This window comes from Microtus oregoni, unplaced genomic scaffold (genome assembly GCF_018167655.1).
Source record: "Microtus oregoni isolate MIOR12 unplaced genomic scaffold, Mior012 000179F_ref0000403, whole genome shotgun sequence".
In the NCBI taxonomy this organism is placed as follows: Eukaryota; Metazoa; Chordata; class Mammalia; order Rodentia; family Cricetidae; genus Microtus; species Microtus oregoni.
The window spans coordinates 1-24,979 of record NW_024544837.1 but is presented as its reverse complement, the minus strand read 5'-3'; the positions used below and the strand labels follow the sequence as shown (position 1 = coordinate 24,979).

At 49.7% G+C, this 24,979-nt stretch overlaps 2 protein-coding genes across 5 annotated transcripts in view; one reads left to right on the top strand and one right to left on the bottom strand.

The window, feature by feature from the left end:
* The window catches only part of Edc3 (enhancer of mRNA decapping 3), a 44,010-nt gene extending 33,221 nt beyond the window's left edge, over positions 1-10,789 (top strand). For both annotated transcript variants that reach the window (XM_041647452.1, XM_041647451.1), the window contains exons 5-7: positions 3,322-3,475; positions 6,041-6,258; positions 8,398-10,789. In XM_041647452.1, the coding sequence (XP_041503386.1) occupies positions 3,322-3,475; positions 6,041-6,258; positions 8,398-8,732 (707 nt within the window). In that variant the 3' untranslated portion in view covers positions 8,733-10,789. The remainder of the gene's footprint in view (positions 1-3,321; positions 3,476-6,040; positions 6,259-8,397) is intronic.
* Positions 10,790-10,935: 146 nt separating this feature from the next.
* Clk3 (CDC like kinase 3) lies at positions 10,936-24,949 on the bottom strand. 3 transcript variants are annotated; one of them, XM_041647445.1, is made up of 13 exons: positions 24,799-24,949; positions 21,359-21,510; positions 20,505-20,721; positions 18,330-18,426; positions 17,988-18,054; positions 15,463-15,579; positions 14,670-14,836; positions 13,656-13,750; positions 13,431-13,560; positions 13,003-13,085; positions 12,456-12,535; positions 12,079-12,169; positions 10,936-11,437 (listed from the first exon to the last, which is right to left on the bottom strand). In XM_041647445.1, exons 2-13 carry the CDS (start codon positions 21,508-21,510, stop codon positions 11,261-11,263), a joined length of 1,473 nt encoding a protein of 490 aa, XP_041503379.1. In that variant the 5' UTR covers positions 24,799-24,949; the 3' UTR covers positions 10,936-11,260. The 3 variants fall into 3 exon arrangements, with proteins under 3 accessions (XP_041503379.1, XP_041503378.1, XP_041503377.1); XM_041647444.1 differs by lacking the exon at positions 24,799-24,949 and adding an exon at positions 24,762-24,785; XM_041647443.1 differs by lacking the exon at positions 24,799-24,949 and adding an exon at positions 24,032-24,646.
* Positions 24,950-24,979: the final 30 nt, after the last annotated feature.

The window sequence follows — 24,979 nt, the reverse complement described above, 5'->3', positions numbered from 1 at the left end:
TAACACAATTATTAGACGTGGACCGTGTTCAGACTGCCAGTGTTCTTGTTCGCAGTATGCACGTTATGTTCTTGCTTCATTTCCTTTGCAGCTTATTTTATTCCCCCTGACTCTTTTTGATAAGCAAGTCCAGCTTCTCGAACTTTCTTTATAATGTTTAAAAAAGGAATATTGTATGATTCTCATGCATTCCTTTTGGAGAAGCAAACAGCAGGCTCTCGTAAAGTCCCCAGCGTATGACTTCAGGCAAAGAGGATTCTAGCCTCTCTCGCTCTAGGTTATAGAAATATGCAGCCCATCAGCACAGCCCATCCTGTCTGCACAGACCAGAGGAGATGGTAGGAGATTCAGTTTCCAGCTCTAGTAGTAGCTTCTAGCCAGAGTGGGGAGTGCTCGTTTCCCCGATCTCCAGAATTTTATTCATATTCTTCAGGGCTATGAGGCGAGAATGGGCTGAAAATGGATCCACTTGTTCCCAGAGAGATTTCTGTCTGTGTACAACACAAGAGCCAGAGTTGGAAAACTTGATTTATAGGGTAGCAGACTCTGTTAAATACCCAACAGCACCAGTTCAGGTAGACAGGTGAAGGAGGCAGGCTGAGGGAAAGCTCTACTCTGCATGGCTTTGCAGGGAAGGAGGCTTTTGAAGCACATAGGTGTATGACTGTATGACTAGTCCTGACAGGTTTGGAGTACGACAGCTCAGGAGGCTTGGAAACTCAGCCTCTCAGGGCTTCACCAGGAAGCTCTACAAATATGTGCCTGTCTAAAGTGGGCCATAAAAATATGGCTGTTTTAGTCGCGTTTTGATGTATAAGGTCAGACTGCACCCTCAGCCTTAGTGCCTGGAACACCAGTGACTTAAATTTTAGAGAGGGGTAGGAAGAGAGTCGGTGCTTGAAAGGTGCTGTTGGTCATCTCTGCCCATAACAGAAATGGGTTGGGCAGGTAAAAGCACTCAACTGATTATTTATTTTGACAAATGTTAGGCACTTTTCATTATGTTTTTCCTGTATTAAACTGTGTTGGTCTTCTTCACTTGAGGAGATGCAGACCTGACTGCTGTAGAATTGGGCTTTCTGCTTGGTTCCTATTGCTAAAACATACAAAAGCCTCCTTTTGTCTGGTTTGGGTAATCTACACAGTCAGGACTGGATTCATGATAGAAGTAAAAGAAATTTCTCAATGGACAGTGACAGCACACACCTTTAATCCCATTTTCAGGAGGCAGTTTCTCTGTGAGTTCAAAGCCAGTCTGGCCTACAGAGTGAGTTCTGTGACAGCCAGGACCACACAGAGAAGCTCTGTCTCGAAAAAGAAAGAAAAGGAAGGAAGGAAGGAAGAAAGGAAAGAAAAAGAAATTTCTCTAGAAATGACCAGCGGGGCAGGGAAGTTTTTCTAAGCAGAATGCTGGAGCAGTGATCCACAAGAAAACTTCTGTTTTTAGACCAGATCATAAATAGCATGAGGTTTGTATCTATACATTTGACCAGTTGGTGAGACCTTACCTGTCTTGACGATGGAGGTGCAACAAGCTAACACGCTCCTGAAACCATGGCTACTGATTTAAAACAGTCACCTCCCTGCTTGGAGTTCACAGTCCAATGTAATTGAGGATACAGGATCTAAAATGCCAGACACAGCCAGTAGGCAATCCTCTGATGACTTGCTAGAGCTTGTTTTGTTGTTGGTTTTGTCTTTTAAGCATGTGTGAGTGTTTTGCCTGCATGTATGTGTGTGCCATGTGTATACAATACACACCGAAGCCAGAACGAGTGTCCGATGCCCTGGAACTGGAGTTTACAGATGGTTGTGAGCTGTCTTGTGGCTATTGGTCTCAGACCTGAATCTTCAGAAAGAGTAGCCAATGCTCTTAGCCTCTGAGCTGGTTCTCAAGCCTAGAGTCCATGTTTGTTTCTTCAGACAAGGAAGCTAAATGGTCTTCTTTGGCAGTAGGTCTGATCCTCTGGGGCCAGTCCAGCTTTGGCATTTGTAATACGGCATTAAAGTAAGGGCTTCAGATCACCAGTTTTTACCTTGGTATTTCTTGCTTGCTTGGTTTCCTGCTTTCTGAAGTGTCACTGGTCTGAAGATACTGATGTATGTATGTGGGTACACCACATAAACTTTTCCAAGTATACTAGCTGCCAGGGAATTGTTAGAATTTTGTTTCTGGGGAATGAAACAAAATGTTCATTTAAGTAGCTTGACAGTTGTTTTGCTGTGGCCAGAAGGTTGGGTAGTATGTAAATAGGGGAAAATGACATTTGAGAAAACAAGTTGCTGTCTAAATTTCCTTAAGCTAAGAGGAAGAACTAAGTGGAAGAAAGAAATAAGAGGAAGCAGAGAGCAAATGGGTAGAACTTCCTGCCAAGAAATTGATGAGAACAGCAGTGTTCAGAAAGGTCAAAGGGCATTATTGTCTGTTCCAATTCTTGGGAAAGAGGAGCAGCCTATTTATGAGGAAAACTACAGTCCAGGGTGACTTTCCCCCACTTTGGGGAAAGTGTGCTCTCTTTATTGTGATGGATTGCTGTGGCACCTGTGCACAGTGATCTGAAGCCGAGTGCCTTCAGGGAGGGCAAAGTCCTCCTTGCTTTGTGTTGATCTGCATCAGTTCCTTCTGTTGTGGTGACCCCAACCATAAAATTATTTTTGGTGCTACTTCATAATTGTAATTTTGTTACTGTTTTGAAGCGTAATATAAAAATCTGTTGTCCGATGGTCGTAGGTGACCCCTGTGAAAGGGTCATTCGAACCATGGGTTGAGAACACTGATCTAGACCAAATTGTGTCTAAGTTGTCATTTACTCTTCAAGCATGCCTTTGCTTCAGGGAGGAGAATGGATCAGGTGAGGATTGGTCTTCTTTTTTCAAACAGGCTCTCTACATAGCCGTGACTGTCCTAGAACTCACTAGTAGACCAGGCTTGCCTCAAACTCATATCTGACTGCCTCTGCCTCTAGAATGCTGAGATTAAAGGCATGCTTCAGCATGCCTTGCAAGGCTGAGTCTTAAAAAGTTGACATTTGGCCTAGAATACAGCTCATTTGGTAGAGTTTTTGCCTAGCACACACAAAGTTCTGGGTTCAGTTCTCAATACTGAATAAATCGGCTGTGGCTGTGCTCACTTCTAATTTCAGCATTTTGGAGGTGGAAAAGGGATTTGGAGTTCAAAGTCACCCTTAGCTACATAGTAAGTTTTAAGCCTGGGCTACATGAGAGACCCTGTCTCAGAATCTGCATAGAATGCCTACATTTTTTTTAAAGCCTGGTTTCTTGTAATAATTTTCCCTTGCTTCTTGCCTCTTTTAACCACAGACTCTGGCCTGGTGGTCCCAAGTATCTCCTATGAGCTACATAAAAAACTGTTATCTGTGGCTGAGAAGCATGGGCTGACCCTAGAGCGGAGACTTGAGATGACTGGTGTGTGTGCCAGTCAGATGGCACTGACTCTCCTCGGAGGACCCAACAGGTAAGTGACCCTGCTGAGTGTGGGCTGATGTCCTGCCTGGTCAGCCCACAGCACCTCACATGCACATAGGGCCTATCTCCTGTGAGCCTCCCTTATGCCACATGTCTCCGTTTGCCTCTCTCCTACCCATCTCCTGGAAGTCCTTACCCTCCCTTCCTTGCTGACAGCAGCTGTCTGGGCTTTTGAGCTCCCTACTGATTGTCAGGCCTGACTTCGAAAGACCTTGCAGAGATCTGGGCTTCGACACCCAACCTTTTACTAGGAAGCGCATCAGTTTTGAGCACCATACCTGAAACTTCTAGAAACACCCTAAAAACCTATCAGAGGAGATAGTTCCTGCCTGCCCAAGGTCATTGTTAGAAGCAGAGCATGGTCTCACCAGTGGGTATGTGCTAGACCGTGTGTTTGACACCGCACACACCAGTGACAAACACAGCACACTCTCCTCCCGCCCTCTTGTAGCCTGGGTAGTCTGGAGGACATGCACTGAGTCAGTCGCTGTGGTGACTGGAGCAGAGAGGAGTGTCTAGGACGTCTCCATCTGTGCTTGGCTGCAGTGTCTCCTGGCTCTGAAGCAGTCTCAACAAAAGCAAGTTTGATCCGGGATGGATGGATTTCACTCTGGCCGCTACTTGTTTGTTGCCTTGTAGAGTTAGGAGTATTTGTTTCCCCTTGTGCTTTGCTTGGGCCTATTCTTTGCTGTACAGGGTCTCTGATGTTCCTGTATAGGAAGAAGACTCCCCAAGGAGGGATAGCTTGTTGCACACACTATGCTCAGAGTAGCCACTCGGGTAGGTCTTGGAATGAGTTCCTTGGGGAGAAGGGTTTTGGAGCCGTCTGGAAACCGCAGCATGGGCATGCTATGCGTGTCCTCACCAGTGCACTCTTCTTCAGCTAGCTTTTTGTGACTAGTGTTTTTCTTAGTCTGAGCTTTCAGGAGACCCATCTGTGTCCTTTGTAGCAGTTGTCAATAGGCCTTTGGGAGCCAGACGCTGTTTCTACCTGTGTGCACTGTGTGTGTCAAGTGCTGTTTTCCACAACAGAATCTTATGTGCTGCTCAGAGGTTCACACTAAAGAGAAATATTACCGCCCCATGATTTAAGAGGAGCAAATTATGGCTCAGAGCTTGAAGGACTGCCCAGGTAACACTGCTGGTGTACTGGGCGCCAGATCTCCACTCTGTAGAGGTGCTGTGGGTGCTAGACACCTGTCACTTTCTTCTTGGTGAAGGCTTATGATGGGTGAGGGAAAGCCCATTGGAGAAGCAGCCCCTGTGAGTCAGGTGCCAGCACCCTGCAGTTTCTGTCTGAAGGAAGAAGTAGTCTGTTTCCTCTAGAGCAGTGGTTCTCAGTCTTCCTAATGCTGCAGCCCTTCAGTACAGTTCCTCATGTTGACCATAATAAAATCATTTTCGTTGCTATTTCTTTTTTTTTAAGAGCTCAAGTCTTATCACTGCTTTTTCATAGCTATAATTTTGCTGCTGTTAAGAATCGTAATGTAAATCTCTGATATATGACCCCTGTGAAGGTTGTGGGGTTGTGTAGCCCTCAAAGGGGTCATGGCCCACGTGTTGAGAACCACTGCTCTAGAGGCAGAGATAATGGGGTAGTGACTAACTTGGTGTCTGTGGAGATGATGATACTAAGTTCTCCCAAGAGCCTTTGGGAAGGGAAGTTTGTCTTGATGATACCTATCCTCTTCCTCCCTGTGGGGGATGGGATTGGCACTGCTCCACCCCTAAGTCTTGCAGTTTCCCTCTCCTCTACCTTCTGCCTTTGATATGGGCCCCTCCGGGGCTGATCTGAGCCAGTGGCATGGCAGCTTTGACTAGCAGGAAAACAAGTGGCTGCCTTCTGCAAGGCAGGTCCTTCCCTGGTGCCTGGTCTCAGTTGAGATGCCTGTGTTGGGGAGTGCTTTTCATCCATTTGCTCACACAGCCCCCTCGGAAATACTAGGAGTCATCCACAGCATTGCCCTCCTCAGATTATTGGCACCTGAAGGCAGATGTGGATTGGCAAATAATCAAGGACAGTAGGGGTCAAGAAAGGGAAAACAACTAGCATGAGTCAGGGTATCCCCACAGAGCTGAGAGCCTTGGTCTGAACTAAAAGAAAAGGTTGCCAGTGTCTGGAAAGTAAAGGACTGTTTGCTCAGAGGCCATAGTTTGAGCACAGGCAGGAAAGAGCCTTACAACTCCACGGAAGAATGAGGAACCTGACCTTGTTGTTCTGGGGGTGAGAGATGGAGCAATTCTGTCACGTGGAGTTTTGGATCTAACGGTTCACATGAAGACATCCTTGGGTCAGAACATAGTTCTGGCAAACAGGGTTTTATGTTACTTGTTCTGGGTGAACTCCTAGTGGGAAAAACAAGCAGTGAGGGCCACACTACAGGCCTGTTAGATTTGTAGTGGACTTGGGTTTCTCTGGGACTTAGGACTTGGTCAACAGTGGAGAGTGGGAGTGGGGTGCCCCTGAGAGCAACAGTTACCTGTTTCTGTGTTGGGGACTTAAGGGATTGGGCCAGTCTGTGTCCAGAAACTGTTTCTTCACTTTGTGTTCTAGGTTGAATCCTAAGAATGTCCACCAGAGGCCTACAGTTGCCTTGCTGTGTGGGCCCCATGTGAAGGGGGCTCAGGGTATCAGTTGTGGGAGGCACCTAGCCAACCATGATGTGCAAGTCATCCTCTTCCTGCCCAACTTTGTCAAGATGCTGGAGTCTATCACCAACGAACTGTCTCTCTTCAGCAAGACCCAAGGTCAACAAGTGTCTAGCCTAAGAGGTGAGCATTAGTATTGGAGGGTAGCTCTTTCTGTGTCAAGACCTAGGTTCACCAAAAAAAAAAAAGTGCCCAAAAATTGGGCAAGGTTTTCTGCTTCCTTGGTAGCATGACAGTCTGGTGGTGCCATCTGGTGGTGCTAAGTAGAAAAGCATGACATGGGTGGAATTTTCTGCTTTAGTTCAGTATGGTGGTGGCCCACACGTAAAATCTCAGCACTCAGGGCATGGGGACAGGAGGTTCTTGAGTTTGAGGCCAGCCAGGACTACATAGTGAGACTCCATCTGGGGGAAATACATGTGTGTGTGCATGCACATATGCACACGCAGTGCTCTGCTTCTAAGGGCTCGCTCTTTAACTCACCTAAAGGAAACAGCCTCGGCCCTACCCTTTTCCTACCGATACCCACTGACTCATTACATAAATATATATGGGACAAGTACTTTTCCCAGTTACGGGAATAAACATGGCAATGATTTTTAAATCCATTTACCGAGCTGGATGCAGCTTTAGTCCTAGATTCAGTCCACATGGCAGCCCAAAACCCTATGTAGCTCCAGTTCTAGGGTATCTAACAGTCTTCTCCTGGCCTCCACACAAGTGGTTCATATTCATACTAAAATAATAGATCAGAGAGAGAGAGAGAGAGAGAGAATGAGAATATACTCTAAATGTTTTGGCCTGAGTCCCTGCCTCAGAAGTGGAACTTGACAGAGAAAGAACACCTCAGGTTAGACGTTAGTAAAGTGTTCAGGGGTTGGGACTGATGCTGCCAAGCAGGAAATTTTGTGACTCTGTAGTAAAAGGAAGGGTCCAGCCTGGAGTTTCAGGTATTGAAGGATATGGAAGCTGAAAATAGCCAGGAAAAGGGAAGAAGGACAGAGGACTGAGTTCTTTGTTTCTGAAGTTACGGAGATGGGCAGGAGCGGTCAGGGAGGGAAAGGGAGGTGCAGTGGTCTGTGTAGCTGACAGCCAGGTGGAGGAAGGAATTCTAAATTAATTCATGGGAAGACTGAGAATTAGATTTGGCAGTGTGGAGGCCAGGGATATTTAGAAAGCGCAGTTTTGGTGTAGGAACAGTGTCTCAGACTTAAGAGATAACAGGGTAAGAGCTGGAGGAAAGATGGTACAAGAGGGAATGACCTTGCTAGAGGCCACATGGCAAGTCAGGAGGAGCCTAGACCAGAACCGCAGGCTTCTGTGTACACACAAAGGGTTCCATTCTTAATCTTTCGAGCCATTCATGGCCCACAGGAACTTTATAGTGGTGCGTTTTAAGGAGGGAAGCTGTGAATCTCTAATTGAGCAATGCTATTAACTATAGGCTGAGTATGAGGATGAATTACAATTCCTGATGCAGTGCCAGGTTCCAGCCAGTCTTCCTTCTAGCTGTCTAAAAAGCTTCCTACGGCAGATGCTTCAGGAGGCTGTCAGGTTGATTTCTTAGGTAATCCACGATTTGCATACATGTTGAGACTTCCTGTTCTTACACTGTTACAGAGGTCTACAGCCTAATCAAGAGCAGAGGCATTTTTTTAACATTGCTATTACATTTTACTAAAGTTTGTGTGTATGTGTGCACATGCTGTGGCATGTGTGTGGTCTAGAGGAAAACTTAGAGGAGTCGGTTCTCTCTTCCACCATGTGGGTCCTGAGGTGGGGGCAAACTCAGGTCATGGGGCTTGACTGCAAGTGCTTTCACCAAGCACTGAGCCATCTCACTGGCTGACAGAGAAGCCATTTTTTTTTTAAGTGCTGGGAGAACAGAGATCATTTTTCCCTGTTACTAAGTTAGGGCTGAGTAGAGGATCCCTTTGTATAAGGAATTCCCAGAGAAGGGCAGGCTGGCTGGAGTGGGATGCACAGACCAGCCTTTTGCGTATAAACACCTACTGCCAACTAGACAGACAATGGACCAGAGAGCATCTCTGAACTTGTAGCGTCTGCAGAGTTAGTCAGATAGAAAGCCCTATCTGCAAGGCAGAGGTGGTGAGGGCCTCATGCTCTTGAGTAGGCTGGCCTTTGGAGAGGCTAATATTAGAGTTGGTGCCACCTCAAACACCAAATCTCATGAAGCCATAAACCCTGGTCCAGCCTGCTGTCTGCTCCAGGAATGTTCAGTTGCATTCTTTCCATCTACAGATCTCCCTACTAGCCCTGTGGACCTGGTTATCAACTGCCTGGATTGCCCCGAGAACGCCTTCCTGCGGGATCAGCCCTGGTACAAGGCAGCTGTGGCCTGGGCCAACCAGAACCGGGCACCAGTGCTCAGCATAGACCCTCCGGTGCATGAAGTGGAACAGGGCATCGATGCCAAATGGTCCCTGGCACTGGGCCTGCCTCTGCCACTGGGGGAGCACGCAGGCCGAGTCTATTTGTGTGACATTGGCATTCCCCAGCAGGTCTTCCAGGAGGTTGGCATCAACTACCATTCACCCTTTGGCTGCAAATTTGTCATTCCCCTGCACTCTGCATAGAGGGCTCTTGGCAGCTGGACCCTATATTCCCCTGCACTTCTGCCGCCAAACCCAACAAAGGAGGCCTTAAGGATGTGAAGCTTTGTGGACCTTATAGATTCTCTTTTGGGTTTCTTATATGAAAGAACACAAACATACTTAAAACTTGCCTGCCACCTCCCCTTCATCAGGGAAGGCTTTCCCACTGGCATGCATGTCAGGGACAGACTAGTGGCTCCAGGCATCTTTTCTATCCTACCATGCCTCCATTCAAGTGGGGCTTTGTTTACAGACATAGGCAGCTCTAAGACTGTTTCAGGTTTACAGCCACTGGGCATGGGCTGGCACCTTGTGGGGTTGGCCAGGGCCTATTGGAGCCTCACCCACCTCATTTCAGAAGGCTTTCTCCTTTCCATGCGTCCTCTGGCCCTGCAGCCAGCCAGCTCACCCTTACTCTAATCATGTAGATTAGGCTGCTATCAGGCAGCTATCCAGAAGGCAGACCTGTGATCTCCTAGGTCCTGAGAGTGCTGTCTCTGCCTTCCCCCAGTGCCACCCAAGTTTTTTTAGAAGCTTTGGACCCTCCTGGAATGTTCCAGTTTTATGTTGGAACTTTTCCTGGGGAGTGTATCGGGACGATGACTGATGAGATTCTAGGCTGGCTGCTTTGCTGTCATCTTTAACAGAGGGTTTGTGCATGTCAGGCTACAGTGCCCACACCTCCTAGTTGGGAGCCAGATGTTCAGGATGCAGCTTTTCAGTACTGGGGAAACCCTGGGGAGTTTGGTGCTGAGCCAGAGGAGGCTCCTTGGTGCTTTAGTTCTAGGCCGTCATCACTTCCTACCTCCTCCTTACCCATAAATAGTATTTCTTGATTCCCCTTCTGCCTGCCTCTGGAAATGCCACCCCCCCCCATGCCATGGCTTCACTCTTATGTCTGGGCTTTAATCCTTTATAGTTGCCCTCCCCTATGTGCAGACTTGGGACTAGAGGTCTTTCTCAAACATGGCCAAACAGGAGCCCAGTTCAGGATGACCTTGCTGATGGGGTTAGCCATGGGAACATCACATTGCTCAGATCCTAGGGCATTATCCTCGGGGTCTTCCTGGATTTGGGCCCTACAGGCTAGTAGGATAGGACCATTCCTGGAGCCTTAGCAGGGACCTTTACAAAGGACTTGTATTTTGAAGCTCTCCCCCTCCATGGTTCTTTCTGTTGTGCCCATCACTGGTGGGCATAGGCAGACATGCAGATGGGCTTACTACCCTGATATTGTAGATTTCAGGCTATCTCTTTTTTTGTAGGAACTTGGCCCCAACAGATGAGAATAGCCTTTCCTTTCCCTCCATCTTTTCTCTCAAGTTATTTCCAGTGGCAGGAAAGGACTGGGAGCCTCAGCTGCACACTTCAAGAAAGACTTTGTAACTTTCAAGCTAGGCCTCTTCTCTGAATGCAGGGTTACAGTTGGGACAGCAGGCAGCCACTCCAGGTTACTAGACACATACAAAGTATGTGAAGATGGCTAGCATCAGGTAGTTATGGTGACCCTGGAGGTGGTAAGACTTTGAGAAGCCTCTCTTTTTCCCTGCCCTTGGCCTGAACCCCCACTTGAGTTACTGAAACTCTTTTTGGAAGTCCCTGCCCAATGGCTGGTTTCAGACAAGTGGTCATATCTTTCAGTAACTCATGCAGCTCTTGGGAAACTCAAAGCCAGCACTACAATAAAGTGAGTTCTGTGCTGTCTCAACTGCTTTGTAGAGTGTGAAGTGCTGCTTCCCCAAATTCTTAGGAGCCTACCCTGATCACCGTGATTGCTGGGCATGTACAGGCTAGCTATAGTGTGCTATGTCTACCCTTGGGACAGAAAGATGCAAGAGCCTTCTAGGTCTGGCAAGTCTGCCGCCTCATTGCCATCCTGCTGCCAAAAGTGCTCTACTTAAAACTCTAGAGCAATGGCTCTCAACCTTTCAAATGTTAACCCTTTAATATGGGGTTCCTCATATCGATGAGCCCCAACCATAAAATTATTTTAGTTACTACTTCATAAGTTTGCTATTGGTGAATCATAATGGAAATATCTGTGTTTCCTGATGGCCTTAGGTGACTTGTGTGAAAGAGTTGTTGAGCCCCAAGGTTGAGAACTGCTGCCCTAGAAGATGTTCCAGCTTACTCATTGGCTTGCCTTTCTGTGTCTGGCCCAACCCACACTTAGCTTTCCACAAGCTGAGCTGCTAAGAAAGACTTTATTAATAAGTCAGTCAGAGAAGGGAGAAGGCAAGGAGCCTGGAGATGGACACACTGGTACCAGGGGGTTACAAACAGTAAGAAACACTTTATTATAACTTTACAACATATAAATAGCTTGGGTCCAATCTGTGCTTTCTGGCAGCTGGGCACCACATCCCCCTGTCCCTTGCAGGCTCCTTGCCTTCCTTCACATTGCACTGTTCATCGGTGGCCCTGGCTCCGAGGCCAGTGGGAGAGGCTGGAGAAAAGGGGCCAGGAGCCCAGTCCAGCTCTCCAACTCTTCGTATGCTGGCCTGCACTTGTCATCTGCTGGGGTTACGGCTGCTGTGGAAGGACCGCTCCTCGGGGGTCAAGCCAGCAAAGAAGGGATGCAGCAAGGCTTCTGCCAGTGTGATGCGCTGAGCAGGGTCGAATTCTAACATCCTCCTCATCAGGTCAAACAGCTGTACATGCTCCAGGGAGTCCTGGAGCATGTAACTCTGCTCAAGGACACAAGGTGCCTCAGTGTGATAGCAGGGTTGTGGGAAGCCACGCAGTCCCCTTGCCTCTGGGATACCTCGCTGGGATGGGTCAAGGAGGTAGCTATGCCTCCTTGGAGGACTACTTCTGCCCTCCAGGACAGAACAACAACTTTCCTTTCATGCTCAGAACTTAGGCTACCGGGTGAGATCTTGCTGGGTTGGTGCTTCTACCCCACATGCAAAGTTCTAATGGATGGGTAGAAATCACCTCTGGAAAATGCACTTGGCCAGGTACCAAATAACAGTTGACAGTCCTCCTGGCCACATCTAGGTTTTCCCTCCCTCTTGCCTTAGTCCTGCCTAGTTCTTCCCAAAATTCAGAGAAGAGAAGGGGACAGGAAGCAGCAGTCTGACAGCTGGCTCTTCTGGTATGTTCCCCATTACATTCTCAGCCCCCTGTGGAAAGGGGCAAGGCTAAGGGCGCCTCGGGCAGCTTGCAGAAAAAGCCTTACTGCAAGTACCCAGTAGTCTTGGGTGCTGCCTCACAAAGAACTGATATGATCAGGCAGCTGTTGGCTGCCCATCCTGTCTCTACTGCTTGTTTGCCCAAAACCTGGGGTCTCCTTGAGTGAGCTGAGCTGGGGGAGCCAGAAACTGACCTTCAAAGGTTTGCAGTTCTCCTTCACATACCGCCCATCAGAGCTGTTCTCATCCCAAACCAGGCCCCCTTTGTAGAAATATTTCTGCTTCCTAGAAAGACAAGGGAAAAAAAAGGAATCAAGGAGTAGAAGCCCTCAGGTCTGGACTTAGGTGGGAGGTGGGGAAAAAGTGGTTCCTGGCAGTCTTCAGGTAGTAACAGGGACAGAAAATAGGTGTTAGCCTGACCCTGCAAAGGTTGGTAGGGGCAACAGCTTTTACCAGACAGGTTTGAGGAACATACAGTAAAGGTTATGAGGAGCTGGGAGAACCACAGGAATACTTGACAAAGGCTGTGTCTCTGGTACCCAGCTGACCCAGAGCCATGGAGACTTCTTACCTGGTACGGTGGATCATGTGTGATGGGATGGGCCCTAGGATCTTCTCCATCATAACCAAGTGTTCTCTGTTTTCATGAGTCTGCAGAAGATCAGGGATAGAACAAGTAAGAATTAAGTCCAACTTCTGCCCATTTTGGAAGAGTAAAGGGTGAGAAAAGACAGGCCAAAAGCTCCCCACTCCAGGAGAGGAAAACTGTCTCAACCTGGTGGCATCCCACAGGCCTAGATAGAACCAGGGCTGGACTCATGTTTTTCAGTCCCATAGGTGGACCTGGCTGGCTGATTGCACACCAGGTTGGTTCTTCATGCCACAGGATTGCTATGATAAGTTCTTGCCCAGACAGAATCTGTTTGTACCCAGTCTTTTCCTGGATGAAATCCTCCCTACCTGCTTTAGACTCTTAACTGATTCCTTGCCCTGAGCAACTATAACCCCTAAGAGTCTAGATTCACATGAACTGGTAGGGATGGAATGGAAAGTATCAATTCCTTAACCACACAGCTTCTTGACCATGTGCCCTACAGCCCACCAACCCAGTACTATACCTGGAAGAGGGTAAAGCCACGGTAGTACTCGAAAAGAATACAGCCAATACTCCAGACATCACAGGGCTGTGCCCAGCCCAGCTCTGTAAGCCAAGATGGCAAAATGTGAGACTCAACACCCTACATTCCCAGGAAGCTGCCATTCTAGCTGGCATAGCTATTGCCCAAGCCCTACTAACAAGGCTGTGTCTGACTAACACCAAGTCTACCTTGGTGTCTTGGATATTGTCCAGTCCGGGCAGCAGATTGATTGGTACTGTTTACCACATGCCTCACTTTGAGACAGGGTCTCGTGTAACCAACGCTGGTTTAAACTGATCTTTTCTGCCTTCTAAAAACTTGGATTACAGATGTGTGCCACCACATCCAGACATTCATTCTGACAACTGCCCAGTGTAAACAATACTGGAGGCTATGAAACCACTCACCAAGGATCACCTCAGGTGGGCGATAGTGACGGGTAGCCACAATGGTGGTGTGATGTTCGTGGTCAAATGTGGCACTGCCAAAGTCTGCCACTCGGATGCTGGTGTTCTTCACTGACTTCTCCTCGCAGCTCTGAATGCAAGGCAGGCCAGCTAGGTCAGTCTGCCCAGGTAGGTAACCTACCTTGGAGCAGGGCCACACTCTTGCCCACCCAGTCAGTGCTCTACCTTGTGCTCATTGTAGAGGGTTTCAAACTCAGAATTCACAAACAAGATGTTCTCTGGCTTCAAGTCTGTGTGGGTCAGCTGGTTCTCATGTAGAACTAGAGGAGAGAGAAGCACAGATTGAGACCCTAGGCTTGCCCACCAGCTTGTGGCCAGAGCTGCTCACTTACAACCCTAGCCCAGTTCTGTAAGGCCTCTTCATAATCCAGAAGACAGGGAAGGAAGGAATGCTTTCCATCAGAAAACCCCTCCACCACGCTCTAGAGAGGCAGAGCCTTACCATCTCACTGACGCCACATTAGTGAGTCCTCTCCTCAGTACTAGCTATATAATGGCTCACTGCACCAAAGTGTGACTGTTGGAAAGCATGCCTATGAAGCCATCCCGGAGAAGGAAAGTCTTCTGCATCCAATCACTGTCACTTTCTACTTTTCAACCTCAATGTTCCCATTTGGCCTATAAGATGCTCACAAGGCAGTCTAGACCTTTGCAGAACCTTGCCTCTTACTTGGTTCTTTTCCCCATCACCTAAGGTACTTAGGCCTGTGTAAGGTAGGTAGGCCTGCGTATCTTAGCTCTAGGCCTTGTCACTTTCCAAGCTGCCTTTCTACCTAAGTCCTACAGTGCACTGAGCACTGGGTTCCAGCAAAGCTGCTCTTCAAGGTTGGTGGACAGGTGAGTGACAGAGGTCTCTGAGTAGCAGGAGCCTGTCGAGTCCACTTTCTACCTTTTCCTCTTCTATGAAGGTGAAGGCAAGGTCAGTAGCTAGGCAACTTCTAGAGCACTTTCTCTTTTCTTCCTAAGCACTTGTGGAAGAGCCTGGCATATGTGGTCCCTCTAGCCTCACACTGAGATTCCTATCTGAAGATAGAAGAACCTTTCAGCCAGGGGCCCTAGGCTTAAGAGACCTTGCAGAACCATCAACAGTGTGCTAGAGGAAAGAGGGTGGCAAGACCACTAGGCGACTTTGTTTTGAGAACAAAGTACTCCATGCTCCAACCACCAATGGGCACTTACATCTAAGGGCATGGCAGAGCTGGTAGGCCATGTGCCGGACATGTGGTAGGGGGTAAGGCTGGAAGTTGTTCTCCTTCAGGAACTCAAAGGTGTTCTTGCCCAGGAGCTCAAAGGCGATGCACATATGACCATGGAAGTTGAACCAGTCAGACATCAGGACACACAGGCTAGAGGAAAAAAGGATAGGTGGGGTTCAAGCTCCGACTCACCTGACTCAACATTGTTTTGCATACCATGATACGATGCAACAGAGCACGTGTCTCAATCTACTATCACACAGATGGGCTCTGAGTGAGAAATGAACTCCCTACTGTGTGGAGGGACTTTAACTTTGGGATTAGCTCACCCGTGGCTGGAATGGTAAGCAGCCCTGCCAGTTACGAGGGGGAGATAGAATTACACCAGTACAACACAGGCCTCCGGGTACTACTAAGCTTCTTGAGGGCCTGGGCAGGTACATCCCCTCTGCTGAGTGTAGCACAGTGAAGTGCTTGGTATCTATCTGCCAAAGAAAAGCTCTGTAAGTGTCCAAACAAGCGTCACAAACCTGTGAAGTCCCTAACTCATAAATGCAGGGCTAGGACGACTTCAGAACACAAAGCCAGATTAGATAGAGCCTGAAGTCCAAGGGCTCTTTCCAGAAAGAACCCTGTCACACTCCCCTACTGAGTGTTTTGAGAAAGCAGTACCGAGCTCCTGTAAGACTCTGAGAAATCCCTGGGTGTTCGGGCAGCTGGAACTAGAGGATGCTACCCCACTGAGTGATGCCCTCTCACTCCTTGTAGATACTCACAACTTATTCTCTTTGTCCTTCTCCTTGATTTTCTTGAGAACATTAATTTCTAGACGAGCAGCCTCCCGGTACTTGCCCACATTACGGATGATCTTCAGGGCAACCTGTGACTTCCCTCTGTAGATCAGGAAAGACACGAAGGCTCTCATCAGCCAAGTGCCCAGCATGCTATCCTTTTCTGAAACCCAGCAACTCAATACCACTACATAATCCAGATTCTGAGGCAGTGTTTATACTTGAGGTACAACCTGTTAAAGCAACACCAGACCTCTGCTCACCATACAAGACCCCCTGGCATCTGTATGAACTCTCTTGGTTTCCATGCTGACGTATACCTTTATGATCTGAGAAACTTCTAGCTCCCCAGGGAGAATCTAGGCAGAAGAGTTGAGGCCAATCCTGACTAACCCCAGTCTCTGGAAGCTTATCTGATAACCTACCCTCCTGTAGGCCCCACTTCTTCACTGGAAGCCTGGGCCACTCCCTACACTACACTCTAATCCAGGTCCTTCCCCCAACTAACTAACTGTATCAGCATTTCCCACCAGCTACAGAGGGCCAGGAAGTTTCTCAGTGTCCCATGAGAGTTCCACTGTTGTTGCTCTACCCCACCCTAGCAGGCCATTTGTAGGATGTGACCGGACAAGGAAACATGCCAAACTGGGTTGCCAAGACTTGTCAATGAGAGCTAGTATTCAGGTGCCAGTGGAGACCTAAGATGAGGTGGCCCTGGCCCAGCAGGGTATACCCTCTGGTGCTTCAAGGGATGGCACTGATGCTGTGAATAGGTTCATAGACCCACAGGCAAAGACAACTTCAGAATTCCCTGCTCTGCTAGCCCTCATCCATTTTTCTGGTTTCATGGGCAGTGCAGGCTGAAGAGAGGCCACTACTTCAGACTTCTGAAACAAGTTGCCCCCTGCCATACACCCACACAATGGTCTGTCAAGGCTGTTGGCAGAGCTGAATTCTACCTCCACTGGCCCTGCATTGACTCCCTTTGAATTCTTTAAAGGTTCCCAAGACCTTATGTCTGTCCTTTAGTGACTTCAGAGGCTTATATCCCACCCCCAGCTTCAAAGAACAGTCCATACATTGGTAGCTGTCTTTCTGTATCACAGTTCTTGGATCGGTTATGTCTACATCTGGTCACAAGACAGTGAGTACATGTTCCTACACTCATTCTTGGGGGTCATGGTGGATGAACAAGCATTTGAATGGAAACTGGGAGCAGAGGAAAGCTTCTCGGTCACATTAGCACTTCATCTCACAGCTGACTTTGGGTTTAATGGTCCTTTCTAAGAAGCCCACTTAATGTGGGAGAACCATCAACAGCCCAGCTCGTCATCAAAGACTGAGGTCTAACTTGGGACACCACAGAGGATATTAATGCTTCATCTCTGAAGCAGTGGCTGGCATGGCTCACATGAGAGCACCAGCACTCTTTAGCTAATGTACTAAAGCAATTAGAGGTTAGTAAGGCAGGAACAACTGGTTCCCAGAGGGCTGCCTCACACCTACGGCTACAGGGAAGAAAGCAAGAATTCTAGTCTTGCAGATGATGAGGGGATACGTGTTCACCGCTAGGACTGGAGGGAGTGATTTGGTCTCAGTAGAATGACACAGACAGGCACTGCCTCTGTAATCTGGACCAAGTCAACATGAACTAGTCAAGACCCTAGTCACAAGCCGGGCAGTGGTGGCGCACGCCTTTAATCCCAGCACTTGGGAGGCAGAGGCAGGTGGATCTCTGTGAGTTTGAGGCCAGCCTGGTCTACAAGAGCTAGTTCCAGGACAGGCTCCAAAGTTAGAGGAACTCAGTCTCAAAAAACCAAAAAGGCCCCTGTCCCACTAGGGTGGGCAGCAGATGCTAGATGTGAAGGCCAGAGTTTCATGTCTCTCATCTGGCCCTGGGACCTCTCAGGCAGACATGGCAGGAGCAAAGGCAGCATGAGGCCAGGCCGGCAGCACTCTCATCCTTCTGACAGAGAGGGAGGCGAGCCCACTACTTTAGACTTCTGAAACAAGGTGTACCCCTCCCACCCCGACACAACACAGGTATAACTCATTCCAGGGCTGTTGGAAGAACTGAATTATACCTCCACTGGCCCTGTATTGACTCCCTTTGAATTCCTTATAGGTTCCCAGATCCTTTTATAGCTGTCCTTTTCTCTGCCCAAGAAATCAGAAAAAAAGAGATGCAGCCTGACCAAAAATCTCTAAAAGCTCATGGGATGCAGTTCCAGGCCACACCACAGAAGCCAGGCCTTGGCTCTGCCTGGTTATCAATGCCACAGCTCATAAAGGGCAGAGGCACCTATTAATCAGAAGTTCTTGGGCAGCGATGTCACATGCCTGTCAAATCTCATGAATTTCTCCCTTACTTCATGAGATTAGTAAAGCCCAGCACATACATCAGCACTGGTGCTACCCCCCCAAAAAGAGCTACACCCTGAGGAGAATCAAACTAGCTCTTCCAAGCATGCTCACACCCAGAGCTGGCTATGCCGCCCCTGCATGCTCACCTGGCATGGTCCAAGCACTCCACCACCTTGCCAAAGGTTCCTTCACCCAGGTTCCCCACGATCTCATCTGTGAGAGAGAAGAAGCTGGGCATCAGAGTCTGGAGGGCGGGAGTCTGGCAGCTCCTGCAAGTTCACAGCATTCAAATCCTCAAAAACAACAAAGGTTCTTGCTCACTGCTACACTCTTAAAAACAGAAGTTGCTAGTGTCTGTGTCATTCAGGCAATTACTGGTGGCCCCACTAAGGCGCCACGCGCACTAGGGCCCCTCCACGCAGGAGAGGTCTCATCTAACAAGGGGGGTAGAAAGTAGAGAGGTAAAGTTTTACGAAAGGTGGCTGTACATCGCTCTTGGAGCCAATCGCCGATCCGGCACACCAGGTGACCCTCCTTGTCATCTTCCACACTCCGGCTGCTGCGCTTACTGCTCTGTTGGCTTCTCTGCATGCACCGCCCCCCGAAACGCCATCCGACCAATCGCATGGTAGGCGGTTCCGATTGACAGATTGAGGTGTCAGTCAAAGGCAGAGGTGGAGACGGTGAGGAGCCGGTGGGTTGGTTGGTTGGATTTTCCAGATCCCAGCATTTCATAAGGCACACAGCATATATAACGATAGGGATATTGCAAGGGACACGTCAAGACACAAACTGACTTCAAAACAGAAAAGCAAAAACAGCTACAGGTATGTAAGAAAACTCGGACATTATCTCTAAGAAGAGTGCCACAATGCTCAGAAAGATGTCCAGCCTCTGACACAGAGGGGCCAGGCCCCAAGGACAGCCACAGCCCTGACTCCCTCCTCTTCTGAGTCTCCCCCGCCCTGACCCTCCCATGACTTTGGCCAGAGCTGAAGACGCAGGGAGAGTGGACGGCGCAAAAAGGCAGCTGGCCCAACCTGGGTCCAACCTTCAGGACTGATCTGAGGGCTATCCTGGCTTCTGCAGCAGCAGCATGCTCAGCCTGTCCTTGCCTGCCTCTGTTCGCCCACACAGCCTCACAACATGTTCAACAGCTGCCACGTAAAACCAAGCTACCACCTGCTCCCACATGACATCCTTGGCCAGACTTTTAAGCAACTACCAGAAACAGCCTTCTGCCAGCAGTCCTCCTGCCACCAGCCTCCAGCAGGAAATGAGCCTGGCTGAGATCCTCCAGGACAGCCGACCTTCAGGCCCCAAGCCAGCTCCTGGCCTGGCCTTAGGACTTGTGCAACTCATAAGCCAGACCCGTCCCACAACAACAGAGGGCACCCTAAATAAGCAGAGCAACAGACTTACACTGCCATCCAGTGGCAGCGTGTGGCACTGTGTGAGGCCACAGGCCATGCTGGATTCACTTACAAGAGTCAACCTTCAACCCATGCCACTCAAGTCACAGAGACTGGGCAAAGAAGATACCTCCACTGAACCCACCACTACTATTCAGAGGCCTCTTGGCCAGCAGGAGGACAGCATGGGGAGAAGAGATGGGGAGAAGAGAAGACAGCACATAACCTCAGAAACACACATGTGACTTTTCTTTTCCATGGGATTGAGTACAGTGTGGACTCTTGGTCTGTTCAACCCACCACCCTAGAATGCTGGCCAACCTCTGTTTTTAAGGGGTCAGCAACAAGGTGAGGCCTAGGTGCCCCAGCACACAAATGGCTGCCTCTCCTCATCACAAGTGCCTCACCTATCAAGGAACAAGGCAGAAGAGAACTGACTGTCAGGGCAAAGTGATATACGCTTACAGACCAGCAGCTTAGACGGCTCAACACAGAAATTCAAGATCCGTATCAAAAAAAGAAAGGGCTAGAAACTCAGGAAATAAATAGAGGCAAAAGGATCAGGAGTTTTAGGCCAACCTAGATACTTAACAAGATTTTCAAAAAACAAAGAGGAAGTGTGGGAACCAGGGTGTGACATACATCAGTGGTGGAGCACTTGCCTAGTATGTGTTGGCTCTCGGTTGGACTCCCAGCATTTAAAAAGTTAAAAAAAAAAAAAAATCTGACTGGTAAAGTGTCCCTTTTTCATTGGGTGATGGAGACTCTAGTACTCTGGGAGAGGGGGGCTGTGAGGTAAGGCGGCAGAGGTGGTTAAGTCCGCACTCAAAGTACTTAGCTAAGTGTGGGGAGTTGGGGGGAAGTTTGGAAGGGGACAAGACCTGATATGAAAAAGACCAGGCCGTATAACTCCAAACCATCAATCTTAGTACAATTCCTGAGGAGTGTGTACCAGACATGTGTACCATGTAGCCTAGATCTGGAACAGTGGGTAGACACAGACAGGCTGGAAACCAGCCAGCGCCGGAGCCAGAGCCCCTACAGTTACCACTGGCAAGGGGCCAGAAGATGGAGGGCATAACATCCTTGCTCAGCCCTGTACCAAACACGCACACGCACACACATATGTGCACACACAATGGTGTGTATGCACAGGGCTGCCAGTACTCACCCAGACCAGCCAGCCTGAGAGAAGGCTAGAAAGAGATGAGGCCTTTAGGCCCCTGTTAGCACACTCTGGCCACCACTCACCGAGGAGGCGCTGCTACAAGACCTGGTACGACGTTTGTGACAGTGGTGGGCATGCTTGCGGGTACGGTATGGCCCCCTCTCTCGTGACCGTCTTCGATGTCGAGAACGTGAAGACCCATAGCAGTCCTCTCCAAAGGATGGGCTCCGCTCCTCACACCGGTATGTATCGCTGTCACGGTGCTCGCGGTATCTCCGCTGGTAGGGTAGGCGGTCATGGCTGCCAAGAGGGGGTGGGGACATGAGTCAAGAAGGGCCCTACCAGCTGGGTTCCTGCCAGCAGGCAAGAGGCTTTTCTTTGCAAGGCCCCTGCAAAGACTCTCAAGGAAAGTGTCAGAGCTGAAGCATCCATGCTGAAGGAACTGAGCAGGGAGAAGGAGCAAAGGTACCAAGCTTACTCTCAGAGCCTTGGGTAATAACAGTGTCCTTCCAGTGCCACAGGAGGAAGAAGCAGAAATAGCAAGCGAGCACAGGGAAGGGCCTCCAACAGTGACAGAGTTGACTAGTCTGGTACAACTATTACTTTGGTCTGGGGACTCAGATAGGACTCAGGAGCAGTCTTTCTAAGGCTAGGACAATGTTCTACTTCCCACTGAGGAAGGCTCACAGTTGGGTGGCCTAGAAAATACAGAAGAAGGAGGATCATTTTGTGACAAAGACAGGACAAGGAAAGTGGCTTCTACTGAAGCCAGGAAACACAAATAAGGATATGCAAGCAGCCCAGAGATCGTGACAGGGTCCATGGGCATCTGGGCAGAGGCAGTCACCTAAAGGAACTTAAGGCCACCAGAGTCTCTGGGCCATCTGCTCATCTAGCTGAAGAAAGAAGAACTTCCTCCAACCCAGCTCCCACTCACCTTCTGGACCGTGATCTCCTTGGGGGAGGCTCCCTTCGGGATGGGTATCGTAGTCTACCTTCATGCTCCCGACTGTAAGACCGCCTCCTCTTCCAGCGGTAGCTCAGGTATGGGTCTGGCTCTGGGGAACGGTATCGCTTACAGTGATGCATCTAGGCCACAAGAAAGAGAAAGCCCTGCTCAGCACACAGCTCACTGCTTCCAGTCACAGGGCTGCCTGGTGCAGGCAGGTGTTCCTGAAGAAGAGGCCCATTGTTCTATTTAAGGGCAGCCCTCCCCCGCCCCAGGAGTTTATGAAGTAAAGAACTCTGAGGTCACAGTGACAGAACAGCATACAATGGGTGACTCTTCCTTTGCCAGTGAGTAAACAAACAGGTGCCTCCCCAGCACGGCCTAGGGGCCTAAACATTTGAGCCGGGTGAGCAGGGTCCAGATACAGAAGTAGAGCTCTTAGAGGGATGCTGAGCACTGCCACAGAGATTCCAAGGGCAGGGGGAAAGAGCTTCTTTGCTCAATTTCTTCCTACTATATCTAAATATACCAGGAGTCTGGAGCTAAAGAACTGGTGGCATGGAGCCAATGTACTGGTTTCAGAAACTGAAAGCTGCCCGGCTAAGGCACTGAACTGGATTCAACTCAAAGAAGTTGAAAACTCTTAAGTCAGTGACGAGTCACAGTAGAAAAGAGAACACTGACTCTTGAGCAAAGACACAGTATCTCATCAATATTCCCTACCTCTACCAGGGTCTAGCCAAGTGAATATAGGCCCAGAGGACCTGCCCAGCCCTTGTTGGCCCATCCAGTCTCAGCCCAGAAGATGCCACGCTCCTCGGAGAATCTAAGCTGCTTGCCTGAGGCACATTTTAGTGGCCCTCAGACCAACTCAGACCTATGCCAGATGCTCCACCTTAAACCAACACTATCACTGCCATCCCGCCTAGCTCCCCTAACAGCACTGTTTCCTGTGCTGCTGGTTAGATGCCAAGAGGTGGCTGCAGGTCTACACTTGGAAGCAGAAGCAGGCTTCCCATTCACTATCCCTAGCTACTGAGGACTGATATCAACAGAGGAGACTCCCAAGCTGGATCAGCAACCAGTTGAGGAAGATGGCTACATGAGGCTGGTACCCTTTTCACACATATCCTGCCCCTTCACATTTTCTCCACCAGATGGCCAGGCAAGAGCCCACACTGCTTGTTTGCTTCCCAAGCCGGCAACTGCTCACACCCAACCTCTAGTCTTGCACAGTTCTAGGCTTGCCTGGCCAAGTATCTTTTAAACAAATCCATCAAGGTTGCTTCATCTCACCAGCATAATCCAAAACTGAAACAGCTACTTGTGTATGTGCAGGACAGGGAGGCCAATTCATCTAAACCTCTGGGGGCCTCTGGAGAACTTAAAGGCACTGCCTTCTATCTCCCCACTAGTACACCTCCATCTGAAAAATCTGGGCCACCCAGAAATCCTTGAAGATAAACACTACACAAAATCGGTAGATTTGTTATTTTCCCAGTAGTCTGAATAATGTTTCTGTTTTCATTTTTTCCCCAATTACCTTAAGGCAAGTGCTCAACCTGTGTCCTGAAAGCAGTATTTCATGTCTCACTAATTGACCCAAAAGACATCCTACTGGCCAGGGCACATATCTTCCCCACAAGGCAAGTGTGGTCCTGCCCATCCTCATCAGGCAGACAAAGACCTATCTGGAGGATGTGGTAATGTGGTCTAATATACACCAGGCAACGTTTTCCTTCTGGGACCTAGAAAATTTTTATGACCGTATGTCTACTTGGGTGGAAAGTCACAGCTTCAGAGTCCAATGTCAACCTAATCCATGCCACTACCACTGCCACTGTTTGCCTTTGGGCAAGTTATTACACTACTCTGAGCTTCGGCCTCCTCTTGAAAGAAGGAAACAATAATCTCTTGCAGGTTCTGTAAGAATTAAGTATATCTGCCATATAAAGTCAAAAGCCTAGCACAGGTTTGGGCCTCAAGAAGTAAGACAGTCTGAGAAGGTTCCGGGTAACACTCAGCGTTATGATGAATGGCACAATTTATAATCCTTTCCATGGGAGCCGGTAGGAAGTTTTGGCAGAAAACCCTGAACTCAATCCCAGTGCTGCCACTTACTGGCCCTGTGGCCTTATTTATACGAGTCACTTTTGAGCTCGGTTCCAATGCCTGGAAAACGAAGATAAGACCTCCCAGACAGGCAAAGAAGGCCAAGTATGACGGCCATAAAGTACAACGTATAGGGTAGCAATGGAGATCACCTCCCTTGCAACTCAGCCCGGGCAGGTGAAATATAGGAACTATCAGGTGTCCCACGTCATCCCAGCCAGGGCTCTTGGGCCCATTTCTCATAAATTCCCTCCGATTTCTTGAGACCTCAGTAGAGAGGCTTTTTAAAACTTAAGCACCACAATTATGCATTGGGAGGCTCTGCACAATGGAAAAAAGGCAATGGTGACCAATGAAACCAAGCTAAGGATGCCAGCTTTTCTCTGAGCACAGGCCTGGCTGGCTTCTCATTTGCTGTTCCTGGCTAGAGAACCGGGCTGGACAAGAAGAACAGCCAGCCAGGTCAGCGGCTGCCCTCCCGGATTCCTGCCACCCCAGCGACCCATGGTTATTTTTGGCTGGCAGTGCCCCACCACTGCAACCTCAAACCTGCCACCTCGCAAGCTGCGGCTGCCACCGGGCAAAACGCTCCTCCTTTTCAAGGGCACGGAGGAGGGAAGCTGGAAGGCCGCCAACTCCGCCTTGACGGGGGCCAGACTCAAGCAATTCCCACCCAAGCATCAGGGCACCCGCACCCGGAACTAAAGCATAGAAGCTCCCGGCCGGACCGAGGAGCAGCCTGGACACTTGTACTCCCGGCTTGGTCTGACCCACTCTCCGGGATGGAGCGGTTCCATCATAACAAAACACCGAGGGGGCCGGAGGCCCTCACTCGAGTCCCTTCCTTCCGCCCGGATCCCGGGGACCTCAGAGCCCCGTTCCCCGTAACCGCCAAGGGAAGACCCGGCGACCAGAGGGAAGGCCAGCCTGAGCCAGAATCAAACTCCAGGCGGCTCGCGGCGGAGGTCTGCGGGCTAAGCCACGAGCCCGGGGCAGGGAAAGCCTTTCCAGGTTAGCTTATGTCGGACGCGAATCCAGCCCGCGGGGCCCGATGGGGATGCTCCCAGTCGCCTCGGAGGCCGCCTGGGCTCCGCCTCCAACACCGCGGGATCCAGAAAAGGGGTCTACAGTGACCGCCCTCCGGGAGAGAAGCGGCGGGTCAGGGGTGAGAGGTCGGGACCCGCGGCCTGACGTGGGCCGAAAAGGGAAAAGGGTACAAGCCGAGACCCGACCGGGAGCCGAGGTGCCCGTACCAGCTTGCCCGTCCCCACCGACTCACCCAAGCCGCCCGGCCGCGGGCTCGGGCCCATACTCACCGTCTCCCAGGCTCCGGCTGCGGCTAGGCCCCACTCCCCACTCCGAGCGCCTCTTCCGCTTCCGGCTCCGGCCTCCGCCCGTGGCAGCACCGCCCCCTCGCGTGACGCAGCCGTCGGCGGCCCGGGCTCGACCCGGCCCAGAGGCCTGGCCGCTCTAGCCCCCAACTCGCAGGCTCTGGAG

What these genes read in the sequence shown, in the direction of transcription:
- Clk3 (XM_041647443.1), bottom strand. Translation starts at nt 24,163, where the DNA reads ATGCTTGGGTGGGAATTGCTTGAGTCTGGCCCCCGTCAAGGCGGAGTT. An exon ending in CCCACCTGAGGTGATCCTTG is followed by an intron (nt 13,086 to 13,430) that starts GTGAGTGGTTTC and finishes CTTGGCTTACAG; the next exon opens with AGCTGGGCTGGGCACAGCCC. An exon ending in AGAACTGCAAACCTTTGAAG is followed by an intron (nt 11,438 to 12,078) that starts GTCAGTTTCTGG and finishes GTCCTTGAGCAG; the next exon opens with AGTTACATGCTCCAGGACTC.